The sequence below is a fragment of the Rhinoderma darwinii genome, chromosome 3 (assembly GCF_050947455.1).
Source record: "Rhinoderma darwinii isolate aRhiDar2 chromosome 3, aRhiDar2.hap1, whole genome shotgun sequence".
Lineage (NCBI taxonomy): Eukaryota > Metazoa > Chordata > Amphibia > Anura > Rhinodermatidae > Rhinoderma > Rhinoderma darwinii.
Window position 1 is genome coordinate 54,189,213 of NC_134689.1, and position 16,300 is coordinate 54,205,512.

General features: G+C 40.7%; 1 protein-coding gene across 2 annotated transcripts in view; it reads left to right on the top strand.

Moving 5' to 3' along the window:
- Nucleotides 1-16,300, top strand: part of FBXW11 (F-box and WD repeat domain containing 11) — a 101,347-nt gene that overhangs the window by 51,931 nt on the left and 33,116 nt on the right. For both annotated transcript variants that reach the window (XM_075856346.1, XM_075856347.1), the window contains 5 exons: nt 6,120-6,306; nt 6,396-6,486; nt 7,797-7,934; nt 14,111-14,229; nt 14,634-14,883. In XM_075856346.1, coding sequence (XP_075712461.1) covers nt 6,120-6,306; nt 6,396-6,486; nt 7,797-7,934; nt 14,111-14,229; nt 14,634-14,883 — 785 coding nt within the window. The remainder of the gene's footprint in view (nt 1-6,119; nt 6,307-6,395; nt 6,487-7,796; nt 7,935-14,110; nt 14,230-14,633; nt 14,884-16,300) is intronic.

Below are 16,300 nucleotides of genomic sequence, written 5' to 3' on the forward strand. Positions count from 1 at the left end.
GCGACCGCGGCATCTAGGTCGTTGTAGCCGATCAGCAGCCCGCGACACGATCGTGGGTGTGCCATGTTCTAGGAGCCGTAACTTTTTTTTATTTTTGTGTCGACAAGACTGTGTAAGTATTTTACAGGACGGGTTTTACAGAGGCAGGACCTAATAGTCTTGCTGTTCGTGTATAACTGACCGCTCTAATACACTTCACTAGGTAGTGCAGTGTCTTAGAATAGCAATCAGGGCTTCATGCCTTCAAGTCCCCTAGTGGGACAAAAAAAGTTTAATAAAAATATACAAAAAATAAAATTTCCTGTTAAGTGGGGAAAAAAGCATTTTTTGTTTTTTTTAAGTCTTTTTTATTACAAGAAAAATACTGAAAATGTTAAAGTACACACGTGGTATCGCCGCGTCCGTAAGGCCCAAAACCATAAAAGTAGAACGTCATTTTTCCTGCACGGTGAACTGCATCGAGAAATAAAATAATATACCAGAATCGCTGTTTTTTGGTCACCTCGCCTCTGAAAAAATGGAATTAAGTGTGATCAGAAAGTCACATGTACCCCAAAATGCTACAAATAAAAACTAAAACCTGCCCTGTAAAATACAAGTACTTAGTCTTGTTGACACAAAAATAAACAAGTTATGTCTCTTAGAATATGGCAACACAAAAAATAAATGTGCTAACACTTTAAAACCTAAAAAGAAATACTTTTGGTATCGCCGTTATCGTATCGACCTACAGAATAAAGTTAATACGTAATTTATAGTGCTCGGTGAACGCCATAAAATAGAAAACGATACCAGAATTGCTGTTTTTTGGTCACCTTTTTTCCGAAAATAAGAACAAAAAGTTATCGTCGCATGTACCCCTAAATGGTACCAATGAAAACTACAGATTGTCCCGCAAAAAAATAAGCCCTCACGTGGCTTAGTCTATGAATAAATATAAAAATGTATGGCTCTCAGAAAATGGTGACGCAAAATGTTCAGTATATGTTCCAAAAGGGGGATAAGATTGGGCAAAAATTCAGTGCAAGACTGGACATAGATCTATGGATTATTTTTTATTTACACTGAAATTACATGTGAATTTTTTTTTTCGTTTTCGCTGTTCTCCATTCGCTGTGGATTAATTTCTAAACAAAACAAAAAACCTCCTGTCCTGTCAAACTGCTCACTACACCCCTTAAAAATTTCTTTAAGGGGTGTAGTTTACAAAATGAGGTCACTTCTGTGTTGTATTTTTTTTAATTTGCTTTAATTTTTTTCCCCAAAATGGAGTCCCCTCCGTGGTTTCTACTGTACTGGTACCGCAGGGGCTCAGCAAATTCGATATGGCACCAAAAACCAATCCAGAAAAATCTACATGCCAAATATTGCTCATGCCATTCTGAGGACTGCCGTGTGTCCAGACAGCAGTTTATGGCACATATGTAGTATTGCTGTCAACTTAGAATTAGGCAGTGAAAATCTAAGTCTACATTCTAACGTTCTGCAAAAGACCTATGGGGTCTAGATGCTCACCATAGCCCTAAATAGATTTCTCGAGGGGTGTAGTTTTCCAAATGGTCACTTTTGGGGGGTTTTGGCACCTCCGGGGCTTTGTAAATGCGACATTGCACCCGATAACCATTCCTTCTAAATTTGAGCTCCAAAATCCAAATTGTGCTTCTTGCCTTTGAGCCCTGCCGTGTGCCCAAACAGCAGTTTACTACCATGTATTGGGTATTACGATACTCGGGAGAAATTGCTAATACAAATGTTAGGGCACTTTTTCTCCTTTTTGTCCTTATAATAATGAAAAAAATTAATTTTATGTGAAAAAAAAAATCGGTTTGGATTTTCACGGCCAATACAATTATCAAAAAAACTCACTTTACCCCTTGATAAATTCTAGTTTTAAAGTCGTTTGTTTTAACACCACAAAACCTCTTCAAACCTGACATGGTGCCTAAAATATATTCTAATAAAACTGTGGATTGTGTTTTCAGTCCAGTAGCACACTAGAGCTACAGATTTCTAAAAACTGCAGAATCTGGGCAATAAATCTTAAGTTGTTTCTATGGTTAAACTTTCTGTGGAAAAAAAAAATGGATTCAAATAGATTTTCTGCACTTTACTTTAACCTCCTTCACGCGCTGCGCCGCAACTGTACGTCCTGCAGAAGGCTTGCTTCCCTGCATCAGGACGTACAGTTGCGGAGTGGTTCCCGGCGCACACTGCGCTAACTTACAGTGTCCGGGAACCGGGAGGTCCGCTGTCCCCGACAGCTGACACTCCTATCTTGCCAGTCAGCAGACCATCGCCGCTGATTTCTGCAATTAACCCCATAAATGCGGCGACTGATTGCTTTTGACTAAATAATAAATTTGTCATTTATAGCACACTGGAACGCCGCAAAAAAATAAACTAAAAAACATTGTCAGAATTGCTTGTTTTTGGTCACCCGGCTTGCAAAAGAATTGAATAAAAAGTGCTAAAAAAAAATTGCATCTACCCCAAAATGGTAACAATGAAAAGTACAGATGGTCCCGCAACAAATAAGCCCTCACGCAGCTCCGGTGGTGAAAAAATAAAAAAATTCTGGCTCTCAGAATATGGCGATGCAAAATGTGTAGTGTCCATAAAGCGGATAAGATCGGGCGCCATTTATCAGTGCGACACTGGCCACATATCTATGAAATATTATTTATTTACCCCATTATTATACCCTCTTATTATGCCCCGATATACTCAGCACAGCTTACATATACCCTGATGTAGTCCGCACAGATTACATATGCGCCCACATTATAAACTGAAATAGCAGCAAGACCCCAAACAGAACTACTACCAAGCAAAATCTGCGCTCCAAAAGCAAAATGGTGTCCCTCCCTTCTGAGCCTTGCAGCGTGCCCAAACAGCAGTTTGCGCCCACATGTATGGCATCACCATACCAGAGAGAACCTGCTTAATGTTTTATGAGGTATTTGTCTTCAGTGGCACAAACTGGGCACAAAATATTATGCACTAAAATGGCATACCAGTGGAAAATTGCGATATTCACACCATCCGCTGTGCCTTAACCCCTTTGCGCACTATGACTTAATAGCACGTCGCGGTACGAGGGGTGATGTATGGAGCGGGCTCACGTACTCAGCACGCTCCATACGCTGCGGGTGTCAGCTGTGTATTACAGCTGACACCCAGGACTAACGGACAGAAACGGCGATCGTGTGGTTACAGAAGCCTGTAAAAATAACAATATACTGCAATACATTAGTATTGCAGTATATTGTACCAGCGATCCAGTGATCGCTGGTTCAAGTCCCCTAAGGGGACTAATAAAATGTGTAGAAGAATTAAAGTTGTTAGTAGTGATCGACAAAAGTTAAGTTTAAAAAAAAACAACTTTTCCCATTTTTCTTCTAAAGTAATGTAAAAAAAAAACACCGCTACGTCCGTAAAAGGCTGAACTATTACAATATACCATTATTTAATTTGCACGGTGAACACCGTAAAAATCTTAAATAATTTAAACCGCCAAAATCGCTGTTTTTTGTTACCTTCGCTCTCAAAATAACAATGTAATACAACTTTTTGATCACTTTTTATGTACCAAAAATGGTACCAATTTTAACTACAGCTCGTCCCGCAAAAAATAAAACCTCCCACCGCTCAATCAACCAAAAAATAAAAAAATTACAGCTCAGAATGTGGTGAAACAAAACAATTTTTATTTTAACACAGATTTTTCTTTGTAAAAGTAGTATAATATAAAAAAAACGATATAAATTTGGTATCCCCGTAATTGTATTGAGCCGCAGAACAAAGTAAAGTTTTCGTTTTTACTGCACGGCCAAAGCTGTAAAAAACAAACTCAAAAAATGGAATCAGATTTTTTCCCTGTATTCGCTTGCAAAGAATTTATTTTCAGTTTCCCAGTACATTTTATGGCACTTTAAATGGTGTCAATAGCAACTACAGATCCTCCCGCAAGAAATAAGCCCTCACACCACTCTATTGACGGAAAAAGAAAAAAGTTATGGCTCTAAGAACTTGGGGAGTGAAAAACGAAAATAAGAAAGTAAAAAATGGATCAGTCCTGAAAGGGTTAATTCATTTCTAATGAAAAAAAATGTATGACCCCATGTGGGGTATTTCCGTACTCAAGAGAAATTGCTTTACAAAAATTGTGTTTCAGTCTATTACAACACTGGGGCCACATGTGGGATATTTCTAAAAACTGCAGAATCTGTGCAATAACTATTGAGTTGTATTTCTCGGGTAAAACCTTCTGGGTTACAAAAAAAATAAATTTATTCGATATGACTTTCGGCAAAGAAAAAAAAATTTGTAAATTTCACCTCTACTTTGCTTGAATTCCTGTGAAACGCCTAAAGGGTTAAAACACTTTGTGAATGCTGATTCGAATATCTTGAGGGGTGATTTATGGGGACTTTCTACTATATAAGGCCCTCAAAGCCACTTTAAAACTGAACTGGTCCCTTAAAAAATGGCCTTTTGAAATTTTCTTTAAAATATGAGAAATTGCTGCTAAAGTTCTAAGCCTTGTAACATCCTAGAAAAATAAAAGGACATTCAAATAACGGTGCAAATATAAAGTAGACATGGGAGATGTTAACTAGTAACTATTTTGCGTGGTATTACTATCTGTTTTACAAGTGGATACGTTTTAAATTTAGAAAAATGCTTATTTTTGCAAAATTTTTTCTACATTTTGGTGTTTTTCAGAAATAAATACCAAAATTATCGACCAAATTTTTTCACTGCCATAAAGTACAACATGTCACGAGAAAACAATCTCAGAATCGCTTGGATAGGTAAAAGCGTTCTGGAGTTATTACCACAAAGTAACACCTGTCCGATTTGAAAAAATTGGCTGTGTCCTGAAGGCCAAAATAGGCTGGGTCCTGAAGGGGTTAAGTCCTGTGAAATGGGGTGATTTATGGGGGTTTCTAATGTATGGCCCCTCAAAGCCCATTCGCAACTAAACTGGTCCCTAAAAAAATTGGGTTTGGAAATCTTTTTGAAAATTTGAGAAATTGCTGCTAAGCCTTGTAACATCCTAGAATAATAAAAAGGCGTTAAAACAACGATGCCAACATAAAGACATATGGGAAATGTTAACTAGTAACTATTTTGTGTGGTATTAGGATCTGTCTTACAAGCAGATACATTTAAATTTAGAAAAATGCACATTTTTCAAAATGTTGGTGTTTTTCATAAATAATCGCTGAATTTATCAATCAAATTTTTCCACTAACCTCAAGTACAATGTCACGAGTAAAGAAATCTCAATCACCTTGGATACGTAAAACCATTCCAAAGTTATTACCATATAAAGTGACACTTGTCAAATTTGAAAAAATGGGCTGTGTCCACAAGACCAAAATTGGCGGTGTCAACAAAGGGTTAAAGGGGTTTTCCTGAGAGAAAATTGATGGCCTTTTCCTCAGGATAGACCATAAATATCTGATCAGCGGGCGTTGAACCCTTGGCACCCCCACCGATCAACTGTTTTGAAGGGACCATGGCGCTCGTGTAAGCACTTCACGTTCCTCGCTCACTCTGCTCAATACTGTCAAACGCTAACACACTTGTAGCCGCTGTTCACAGTATTGTAGCCTTCTATTCACTTGAATGGAAGGCAGTAATACTGTTATCCTGAGGATAGGCAAGCCATTTTCTCTCTGGGAAAACCAGTTTGAGATGCATTTTAATGATGAATTTGTATCTGATAAGTCAGTTGACTTGTCTGTTTCCACGTTATTGCCTTCAGCACATGCAATATTGAGCCATAGAAACTGCCTGTGCTACCGCATGATGCTTCGTACATCTCCTTGTAATTATTCTCTCCTAAAAGGAATGGCATTAGTGAAGAAAACTTCTGTAATAAGCGATCTCATGGCACAACTTTTTATACTGTTGGATTTATTTGTAATCCAACAGAGAAATCTTCCATATGAAATTAAAGGCATGTGGAGGGCATTTAGTAGGGACCCATAGATGTCTATGGCTGTTTGTATTACCGCTTCGTACAATTGATCGGTTGCAGAATTGTAAATGGTTTAGTCCTTGAAATGTTAAACAGCCTGACGTTTCTTGATGGCTCTTCTCATTTGTAGAACAGGGCTTGGAGCATATTGCAGAAAATATACTGTCCTACTTGGATGCTCGATCACTGTGTGCAGCAGAACTTGTATGTAAAGAATGGCAAAGAGTGATTTCAGAAGGCATGCTGTGGAAAAAACTTATTGAGAGAATGGTCCGTACTGATCCATTGTGGAAGGGGTTATCAGAAAGAAGAGGATGGTAAGATGTTGGCTCCTGAGTCATTCAATTCAGTGACTGTCCTGATGCCTTTGTACTGGCTGTAACTGATATTTGTTTTTGTTTCTCAGGGATCAATATCTTTTTAAAAACAGACCTACTGATGGCCCACCAAATTCCTTTTACAGATCACTTTATCCTAAAATTATTGAAGATATTGAGGTACCTAATGTTTGTGTTGGTGTGTTTTTATGTTTTTTTGTTTTTCGTTTTGTGTTATAGGTATAAAAGTCAGTTTCTAATATTTTCATAGAATTACTGTAGTAAAGTATTACAAACATGTGACCGTCTCTTGACTGATTTCTGCCTATTTTTCTCCCACGTGTCGTATGCATATTAGGTTGCAAGGTTCCACCATGTCTCCCTTCCTGAGCTCTTAGGCGGGATTCACACGACCGGGTCGTGCCCGAGTGCCGGCCGGTAAAATCGGCCATTCTGCCCGGCCGGTTTGCATAAAGTTTTGCATCCGTGCCGGGCCGGGCAGATCTGGACAGTGACATCAGCGGCAACTCCTGAAGGGGAATCCACATGTGTTTGGGGATTCCGCTTCAGGAGTTTCCCCTGATGTCACTGCCCAGATATGGACAGAGACATCAAGCGCTCTGTCCAGGAGCGGAATCCCCGAAAACACTGGGTTTCCGCTCCTTCAAGGAGCTAAAGTGTGGCTAGCACATAGCAGAGCTGGGAGATACCTCCCTGCTCTGCTATAGTGGCGTCGCTGCAGTAGTAGCAGCCGCAGCAGCAGCTGCTAGCGGCGCCATCGAAGGTGTCGCCGGGCCAGGGCGCTTTTAAAACAAGCAGGGGAAGGGAGCCAGCGCAGCGCTCCCTCCCACCTGCTGTACACCCCGGCCCTGCCACACAGTGTACAGCGATGCCATTCGTCAGAATGGCATCAACTCCTCCTCCTCACATGCACACTGCGCTGTGAGGAGGAGGAGATAGAGCGCAAGTGCCGGAAAACCCGGCCATCACTCGGGACACATCCCGGTGATGGCCGTGTATTACCCGGCCCCATAGACTTCTATAGGAGCCGGGCGGCCGGGTACCCGGCCGAAGATAGAGCATGTCCTATTTTTTGACGGCCGGTTTCCCCGGCCGTCAAAAAATCGGTTGTGTGAATAGCCCCATTAGGGGTCTATTATTCCTAATGCAGCCCCTGTCGTGGGAATGAGGCCTTACCCTTCCCTATCCACTACCCTCTGCAGTTGATGGACTGCTACAGGTCTTTAGTGTCCTATGCCATTCCATTCAGAGCCGTCAGTCAACTGCAGAGGGGATGATGCCGGACATCGCAAACACTTGAAAAATAATTTGCATGCTGCGCGTGGGAGAATAAAACTACTTGCTGTGCAATAGTCCACGCTGCCTGCAAATAGTGCATCAAGTTAGTCCCTAGTGGTTTCTGATATACAGAAGTGGTTTGTTGCTTATTCCTTTGATTATACTAGAATTAAACTATTTTTGTTCTTTAGACAATAGAAGCAAACTGGAGATGTGGAAGGCATAATCTGCAGAGAATTCAGTGCCGTTCTGAAAACAGTAAAGGGGTTTACTGTCTTCAGTATGACGATGAGAAGATCATCAGTGGACTCCGAGATAACTCCATTAAAGTAAGATTGTCATAGTTAACATTGCAACTGCAAGAGATATTTAGGTGTTATTCTGGTGTCTGAAAATAAATGTGGTTTTGTTTTTTTGTATGAAGAAAAGTTCGAATATTTTTTTTAAGAACTTCTAAATCAATTACTCACGGTTTTCAAGATTTCGGCTTGCAGTCATTCAGTAGGAACCTTTATTACTTCCAGTGGATACAAATTTATTACCATCGTGTAACCATGGACAGATTTTTTTATTTTTGTTCAATTTGTATTACGTTTTGTACAAGAGCAAATGTCAAAAATGGAGACAGAACAATCTACGTATATCCGCAACAATAAGGCAGAATTCACACTGCGTTTGCAGTGTCTGCTCTGCGTATGTGTCGGGAAACCTCCAGATTCATCTTATGGAGGCCAAAAAAGGGTCCTTTTGACCTGTCAGGCTGGTATAAGATGGAATACCTTTTTTTTCAACTGCAGAGAAAATCCATACGGGGGCATCTTGCAAAAAAAGTATACCGCTTGGTATGTTTTTCAATATGGGAGCGTATGGGCGACTGATGCCACTGTATGGCTATACAGCTGCAGCCGTCTGAGGTATATGCCAGGAGTGTTTCCCGACATATATACCTCCAACATGCACTAGGAATTGACCCTTAAATGAAAGCTTGTTCAGTTGGGTGATTGCCAGCAGGGCTACATTCACAATTCGGCAGGTCTAAAGTAACCTGGCATGGCGCAACGCACTAAGCTTGTATGGCTTCTGTAGTGTGGAGCCGTGCAATTCCATATAGACTCTGTTGCACTCAGTCTGTACAGAGATATTCTCCCCTAGAACTTTCCAATGGTTCCCGTATTCCTCTCCTTACTTGAAGAAACATAAATGGGGATTCCCCTCTTCTTTTTATCCAATTCTAGCATGAAACTGTACCCTTAATGAGAACCTGTGCCTCTGGCAACTGACCAATACACTGGTATGCCTCGCGCAGTGCCTGAGGGGGCAGAATATAACACCGGGCATGGATGTTCCTTGAGTTCTTGTCATGTACCGTGCCATAAGACCGTTCTAGGCGTGACCATGTATCAGTCTTGCCTGGAGTGTGCCTTGGAGTCCAAAGTACTCCCAGATATAAGCAAACGAAACATGTCTTTAAAGGGAATGTGTTGCTAGCAAAAAATTATTATTTTTTTTTAGTTAAACAATTAGTGTGTAGGTGATTAAACATTGTTCTAATTTTTTTTATTTTTTTCACGAGTCAGGAAATATTATAAATTAGATTCTAATTTATAATTCCCAGCACTGGTCACTAGATGGAGCAATTCCCAAAATTGCAGCATTGCATGTGGTAAAGCAACCACATTGCTTTATGGTGCAAAATTGGAAAAAAATCCATCGCTCTAGTGAGCTCTCAGATTCCCCCCCTCCTTTATCCTGGCTATTGCCGGGAGAAACTAGGGGATTGAACGGTCTAACCTACACTGTGTGTCGCCATTTTTTGAGCTAACACACAGTGTAGAAGGTTTACATACACTAGTAAACACACACTGAAACACGAACATACATAGAAATCACTTACCTGCTCCTGCCGCCGCCGGTCCGTCCGCTCCGTCTGCTGCCGCTGCTCCAAGTGCACAAGTCCGGAAGCCGCGACCGGAAGTAGTAATCTTACTGTCCGGCCACGACTTCCGGTCTACAGGAAAATGGCGCCGGACGGCGCTCAGTTCAACTTAGACTGTGTGGGAGCGGCGCATGCGCCGTTCCCACACAGACGGCGTACAGCATAGTGGATGGAACGGGCCCCGTTCGCATTCACTATGGGACTGGAGCTGCCGTATTCCATGTCTGTATGTGTCGTTAATCGACACATACAGAAATGGAAAAAAAAATGGCAGCCCCCATAGGGAAGAAAAAGTAAAAAAAAGTAACACAAACACACAAATAAATACAAAAGTTTTTAATAAAACACTAACATCAAACTGATCTAAAAAATTTTTTTTGGGTGACACTGTTCCTTTTAAGTTCTTTGCATGTTGTTTTGGAACGGAACTGGCTTTTTCTTGTATAATGTGACATGTCAAATGTAGTCCAAGTATTGAACCATCGGGCACTAATTGCTCTTTGCATTGGATAAGATCCAGTCTTTAAAGAATCCATGTGAGTGATATAGGGTATGTCCTGAAACTGGTGCTTACTCGACTATGCCATAAGTTAAGGGTCTTAAGATTTGTTGTGTGTAAGTGTTCTTTGCGGTTTTCTTGTCCGTGTTTTTTTTTATTTTTTTTATTTAGGAATCGAGGATTTTTAGACTAATGTGCAGGACATCCTCATTTTTTTTTTTTTTTTTTAAATTGGCATGCAATATAAAATAATTGTGTGTTGTTGTTTGGCCTAGCAAGCAGGGTAGCCCGCTCTATGAATTATCAAGGCGTCACAAATAGGCTTCTACCTGGCTAGACACGTTGCGCCTCATGACTTACACACTATCCCTCCATGTTTCACACACTTGCATCCCATTATTCATTTATTTTTTAGGCACTTTACTCATTACTGCCCCCTATATTTCACTTACATTATTACACTTGCACATACACTATTCATTTATTATTTCTTACTACACATCCCATGCACCACATACCACTCCCCTCAAGACTAGTGGGAGTGGCTATTATTATTTAAAGCACCTGCTCACTCGCCTTCATCAGCGTTTCTGACCTGGCTGTGTCCATTTGTAAGTATGGCCTTTTTCGGTGTTTCTGCATAAATGTCCTTGTTTTTATCTGTTTTGTCAATATAAAATAATGTTTAGGCTGGGTTTACACTGCATTTGTAACATAATTTTTTTTATTTAGGTTGATAAACTCCCATGCCTTCATGCAATTTTGAATCAAAGCGCAACATTGTGTAAAAACATCATTTTTGTGGCTAAAAGTTCATATGTGCCACTTATGCCTATGTCATGCAAATAGCTTTACATAATCACCAGAACTAGATAGACCAAACATCTCTTAGGGTATGTTCACACGATAACGTCATTTCAGACGTAATTGCTCATACTCGCGTTTTGTGAGGCGTCAATTACGGACGTAATTTGGAGCTGTTCTTCATTGGATTCAATGAAAAACTGCTCCAATTACGTCCCAAGAAGTGTCCTGCACTTCTTTGACGAGGCTGTTATTTTACGCGCCGTCTTTTGACAGCGTCGCGTAAAATTACAGGTCGTCGGCACAGTACGTCGGCAAACCCATTGAAATGAATGGGCAGATGTTTGCCGACGTATTCGAGGCTTGTTTTCAGACGTATTTCGAGGCGTAAAACGCCCCCAATACGTCTGAAAATAGGTCGTGTGAACCCAGCCTTATGATCCAGATGCAGTAAACATCCAAGTCGACAAATGACCTGATTATGTACAGGAGGAGTAAACTGCTAATATTCTCACCTCTGATGATTTACTGCAAGCCGAGATTTTGAAAACGGTGTGAGGATTAGATACAGAAGGTATATTAGAAAGTTTTGTAACTTTTCATTATGCAACGAATAAACTTTTATTCTGAAACCGCAAAAAAAATAAAAAAAATCCCTTTAAAGAGCATTTCCACTTTGAATAAAAAAAATAACCAGTTAATTTGACCTCTTCTGTTATTTTATCCTTTCGTGGTTTTAAAAAAATTTGTTCAGCCGTTTCTTATTTGTAACTGTTTTTCTTCTCTTTACGTTTTTTTCAAAAGTGATAGCAGGAAATGGCAGCCATTAACACCCCTCTGCTCCCCAGTTTGTGTTTCCAAGAGGGAAAACAGAGGGAAGAAACAGTTACAACAACTGAATAGAAAAACTAGAGGGGAAAGAATTACGCAACTTTATTTACTGGTGATTTCTTTTATTTATTTTAGATGGAAATGCTCTTTGAGTATTTACACACAAAATGAAAAATATATAGTGAATCGTAGATTAGCACAAAAGCCTAATTTTGGTAATTTATGTTTGCTTTTTTTTTTTTACTGGAATACTGGCATTTTTCTATTCAGTTACACCAGCCGTTTATGCGAAAGTGACAGCAGGAAGTGCAGCCATATTGGTTATCCCTTGCATTAGCTTCTCATCTCTGCAACTGATAAAACTGTCACAAGCTGACAAAATTGAGTTTGTGAGAAGTACATTCAGAAGTGACAAGAAATATGGCTATGTTGTCACTTTTGCAAAAATGTCTACAACAAAATAGAAAAATGTCTGTAAATAAAACCAGCAGAATTAGGCTTCGTTCACATCTGCGTTGACATTCTTTTCTGCTCTGTCAGGTGCAGAACAAGGGAATAACAGAACCAACGGTTCCGTTGCACAACAGACACCGGCTTTCCATCGGGGTGTCCGTGATTTTAGTGGACCAAGTAGCACAGCATGCTGCGCTATTGTCTCTGATCCCTGCCAGATCTGCGACTGAGGCCCCTAGCGGAGCCTCCAACGCAGATGTGAACAAAGCCTTACCAAACTTTGGCTGATGCTCTAACTAATGGTTTACTAGTATATGGTTAATTTTTAATTTTGAGTGGAAATCCTCTTTAGGACAGGGCTCTATGGCACTTATGTATGCACTATAACTGTGCATCCCTTAGAAACGTATTGCGTTATTGTACAGAATGTATTCCTATAATTTTGCGTGACATCCCACGTCTACACGTAGTCATGCGGCCGCAATTTTCAGATATAAAAAATATCCAACAGTGTTTTCTTCTTCTGCAATTGTCATACAAAACTAATTGATACCCCCAACTAACAATTATTGCAGCTAGCAAATCACATGTGAGTTTGCACAGCACTCTTGCATAAGATCGCAACACATTACATGTGATATGTTGCCCTGGAACTCCAGGCTTAAAGTGGTCACTGGTTTAGTAGTGCCCAATCTTCTAGCTAATCTAATAGGCGCTGCCACACGGATAATGCTAGTGAAAATTGTGTCCCAAAACGTTTACTTTAAAAGTTCTGAGCTTTTTTCGAGATATGCAATTGAGGCTATACTAGACAATTGGACATCCACACAGTGATTCTCCTGAGGTGGAGCTACCTCACCGCCTCTGAGGCTGTCCTATCAGCATGAAGCTGCTCCACGCAGCGTGAGAGACTGAGGCTGGAGGGAAGGGGGATCACTTCAAATAGCCATATCTTGGGCTGTGGACCACCTAGAACAGTGGTTCTGGTGGCATATGAAAGATGAGATTCTAATATTTAATATGCCAGGATCGCAATTCTAGCTATGAAACAACGGAGGTGTCCTCCGTTAAAAAGTCAGGAATGGGAACTGTATATGCATTTAGTATGCAGCTTCAATTCCCGACTGTGTTTTCAACTGGTGATCTCTCTGGTTGTGTCACAGCTAGAACTGCGCCCTGGTGGCATATGAAATATTTGAAGCTCATCTTTCATCTATCATATGACACCAGAACCACTGTTCTAGGTGGTCCACAATTTCCACTAGCATGATCTGTGTGGCAGCGCTTATTATATTAGCTAGGAGATTGGGCATTACTAAACTAGTGACAAATCATCTCTAAGCTACTTCTCATTTCTGTGCACTTCTGTGAGACAGATTTTATGATTGTAATAATTCACGTGAAAATAAAGGCCCTTTTACACAGGCCAATTGTCGGGCAAACGCTCGTTCATCGGTTGATCTGCTAATTTATGCGGCCGATTATAATGGTCGCTATTCGGTAGCACATCTGTGTAAACTGGCAGATGTGCTACCGACATAATGGAAATGTATGGGGATGAAAGATTGTAGTAACGATTACTCGTCCCCATACATAACCAATCAATGCTCCTTGTGAAAGGCGCAACCCATCGTTAATCAACGACACGTCTCATTGATCGGGGTTCGTTTTTACTGCCCATATTGCGCCATGTAAAAGGACTCTAGAGCAAACATCCTGAGCAACTGCTATGTATATTTGTGTTTATCACTGTACACCGGTCATTGTGTTTTGGCTGTCTGTTGAGTACATTAGAAGTCAAGATGCCTATTTGTTTTCCATTGTTTAAAATAAATAAATATATATATATATATATATATATATATATATATATATATATATACATACAGTTGACGGGAAAAAAAAATCTACACTATGTAGATGAGTGCATTACAGTTAACATTTAAGCTGCAAATAGGTTCTTATGTTAATATTTTCCACAGATATGGGAAAAAACAACCTTGGAGTGTCTAAAAATCCTAACCGGACATACTGGGTCAGTGCTATGTTTACAGTATGATGAAAGAGTCATAGTTACTGGTTCTTCAGACTCCACGGTCAGGTATGTTCTCACAACTAAGACATTCAGTTCTTTTAAGTTAAAGGTTTTTTCTGGTTCTTCAAAATTGACAGCTTAGTGGGAGTCCTATCTGATTGGTGGGAATGCCTAGAGTTGGACCCCCACCAATCTAATGTTAATGACCTATATTAAGGATAAGCCATCAATTTTAAGGAACCAGAGAACCCCTTTTAATAAGTATAAAATATGGAAGCAATGACCAACATTTGCCATACAGCAATATACAATGATATATTTCTTTAGTTGTATAATAACTGTTTTAGTGTACTGCATAAAAAATGGTTGTAACAATTAAGTCATCGGGGTAGCTACTAGTTGACTAGGCACTAAAATTACTTTTGATGTCTTTAATATTAGATTTAACCAGATTTGTTTTTATATTGTAGAGTTTGGGATGTTAATAGTGGAGAGGTGCTAAACACTCTCATTCATCACAATGAAGCAGTCCTTCATCTTCGATTCTGCAATGGTTTAATGGTTACTTGTTCAAAGGATCGATCGATTGCTGTCTGGGATATGGCTTCTCCCACAGATATCACACTGAGGCGTGTTCTGGTTGGTCATCGTGCAGCCGTTAATGTTGTTGACTTTGATGACAAATATATTGTTTCAGCTTCTGGTGATCGGACAATAAAGGTGAGTGAAGTAATCTGCTTTCGAGTCATTGGATGAACTTTTGAGTTTTGTGTCATGTCTACTGCTATTGTGCCATTATTGGCTCCCTGCACTGAGCTGCTCACGTGACAAGTTTCACTATTCAGCCCTGCTAGAGAGAGGCAAAAAATTTGCCGGTTTTGCCGGTTTGCCATTACATAGATCCAATGAGGGAATCTATTAGCCTATTCCCTTAAACTGGCCAAGAGTGAATCTCAAACCTGGCGCTTGATTTGCCGATTTCATCCTTATAGCCAGCAAAATAATCATGACTCAACAGATCTCTAAGGCCTCGTTCACACTTGCATCACCGTTTTCATGGTAGTTTTTCACGGATCCGTGTGTCTGTTATGGTATCTGTGTGGTTTCCGTGTGTACTCAGTTTGCGTTTTAAACGGACGTTGTGCTTCCGTTTTTCACGGATCTGTTAAAAATATGAAAGGTATTAAACTTCATTTGAACTTGTCACATGTCCCAGGAAACACCCATGGTGATCATGCACCATACTTATGAGTCTCAACATCCATCTTCAGGAATGAATGTGTACTGTAGTCTGAACTTTGGCACGTCCTGCCGTTGCTAGGGCAACGGATCTGTCAAAAAAGGACGGCACACGGAAGCCTTCCGTGCGCCGTCCGTTTTTTTTTTTCACGGACCCATTGACATCTATGGGCCCCACGGTCACGAAATCACTGACAAAAGTAGGACATGCTCTACTTTTGACGGAACAACGGATCCGTGGAAATAGCGAAAGTTTGAATGGGCCCATTGAAATTAATGGGTCAGGGTGCTATCTGAAAAAAACAAAACGGATAGCACCCTGAAGGAAAAAACTGAATCCGGTGAACAACGTGCTCCTCTTCTGAATATAGTATGTGTGTAAAATCTGTGTGTGCATGGAGGTATCGGATTGTAGCAGGACAGCTAATTGTATGCATATAAATAAGAATTCGCCCTTATTCACACGACAGGGTTTCCCGGCCGGGTGACGGCCGTTCATAAATCGGCCGTCACCCGGCTGCAGTAGGAACAATAGACCCCTAATGGGGCTATTCACACGACCGATTTTTTTGACGGGCCGGGAAAACCGGGCGTCAAAAAATGGGACATGCCCTATTTTCGGCCGTTTGCCCGGCTCCCATAGAAGTCTATGGGGCCGGGTAATACACGGACATCACCGGAATGTGTCCCGAGTGATGGCCGTGTCTACCGTCGCTCGCTCTCTCCTCCTCACAGCGCAGAGTGCATGTGAGGAGGAGGAGTGTATCCCATTCAGAAGAAGCGCTGTATGCTGGAGGTAACACTGTGGGGGTACTGCTGTAGCGACGTCCCCGCTCTATGTGCAGGGGTACTGTATGGCAGGGCTGGGGTGTACAGCAGGTGGAAGGGGGCGCTGCGC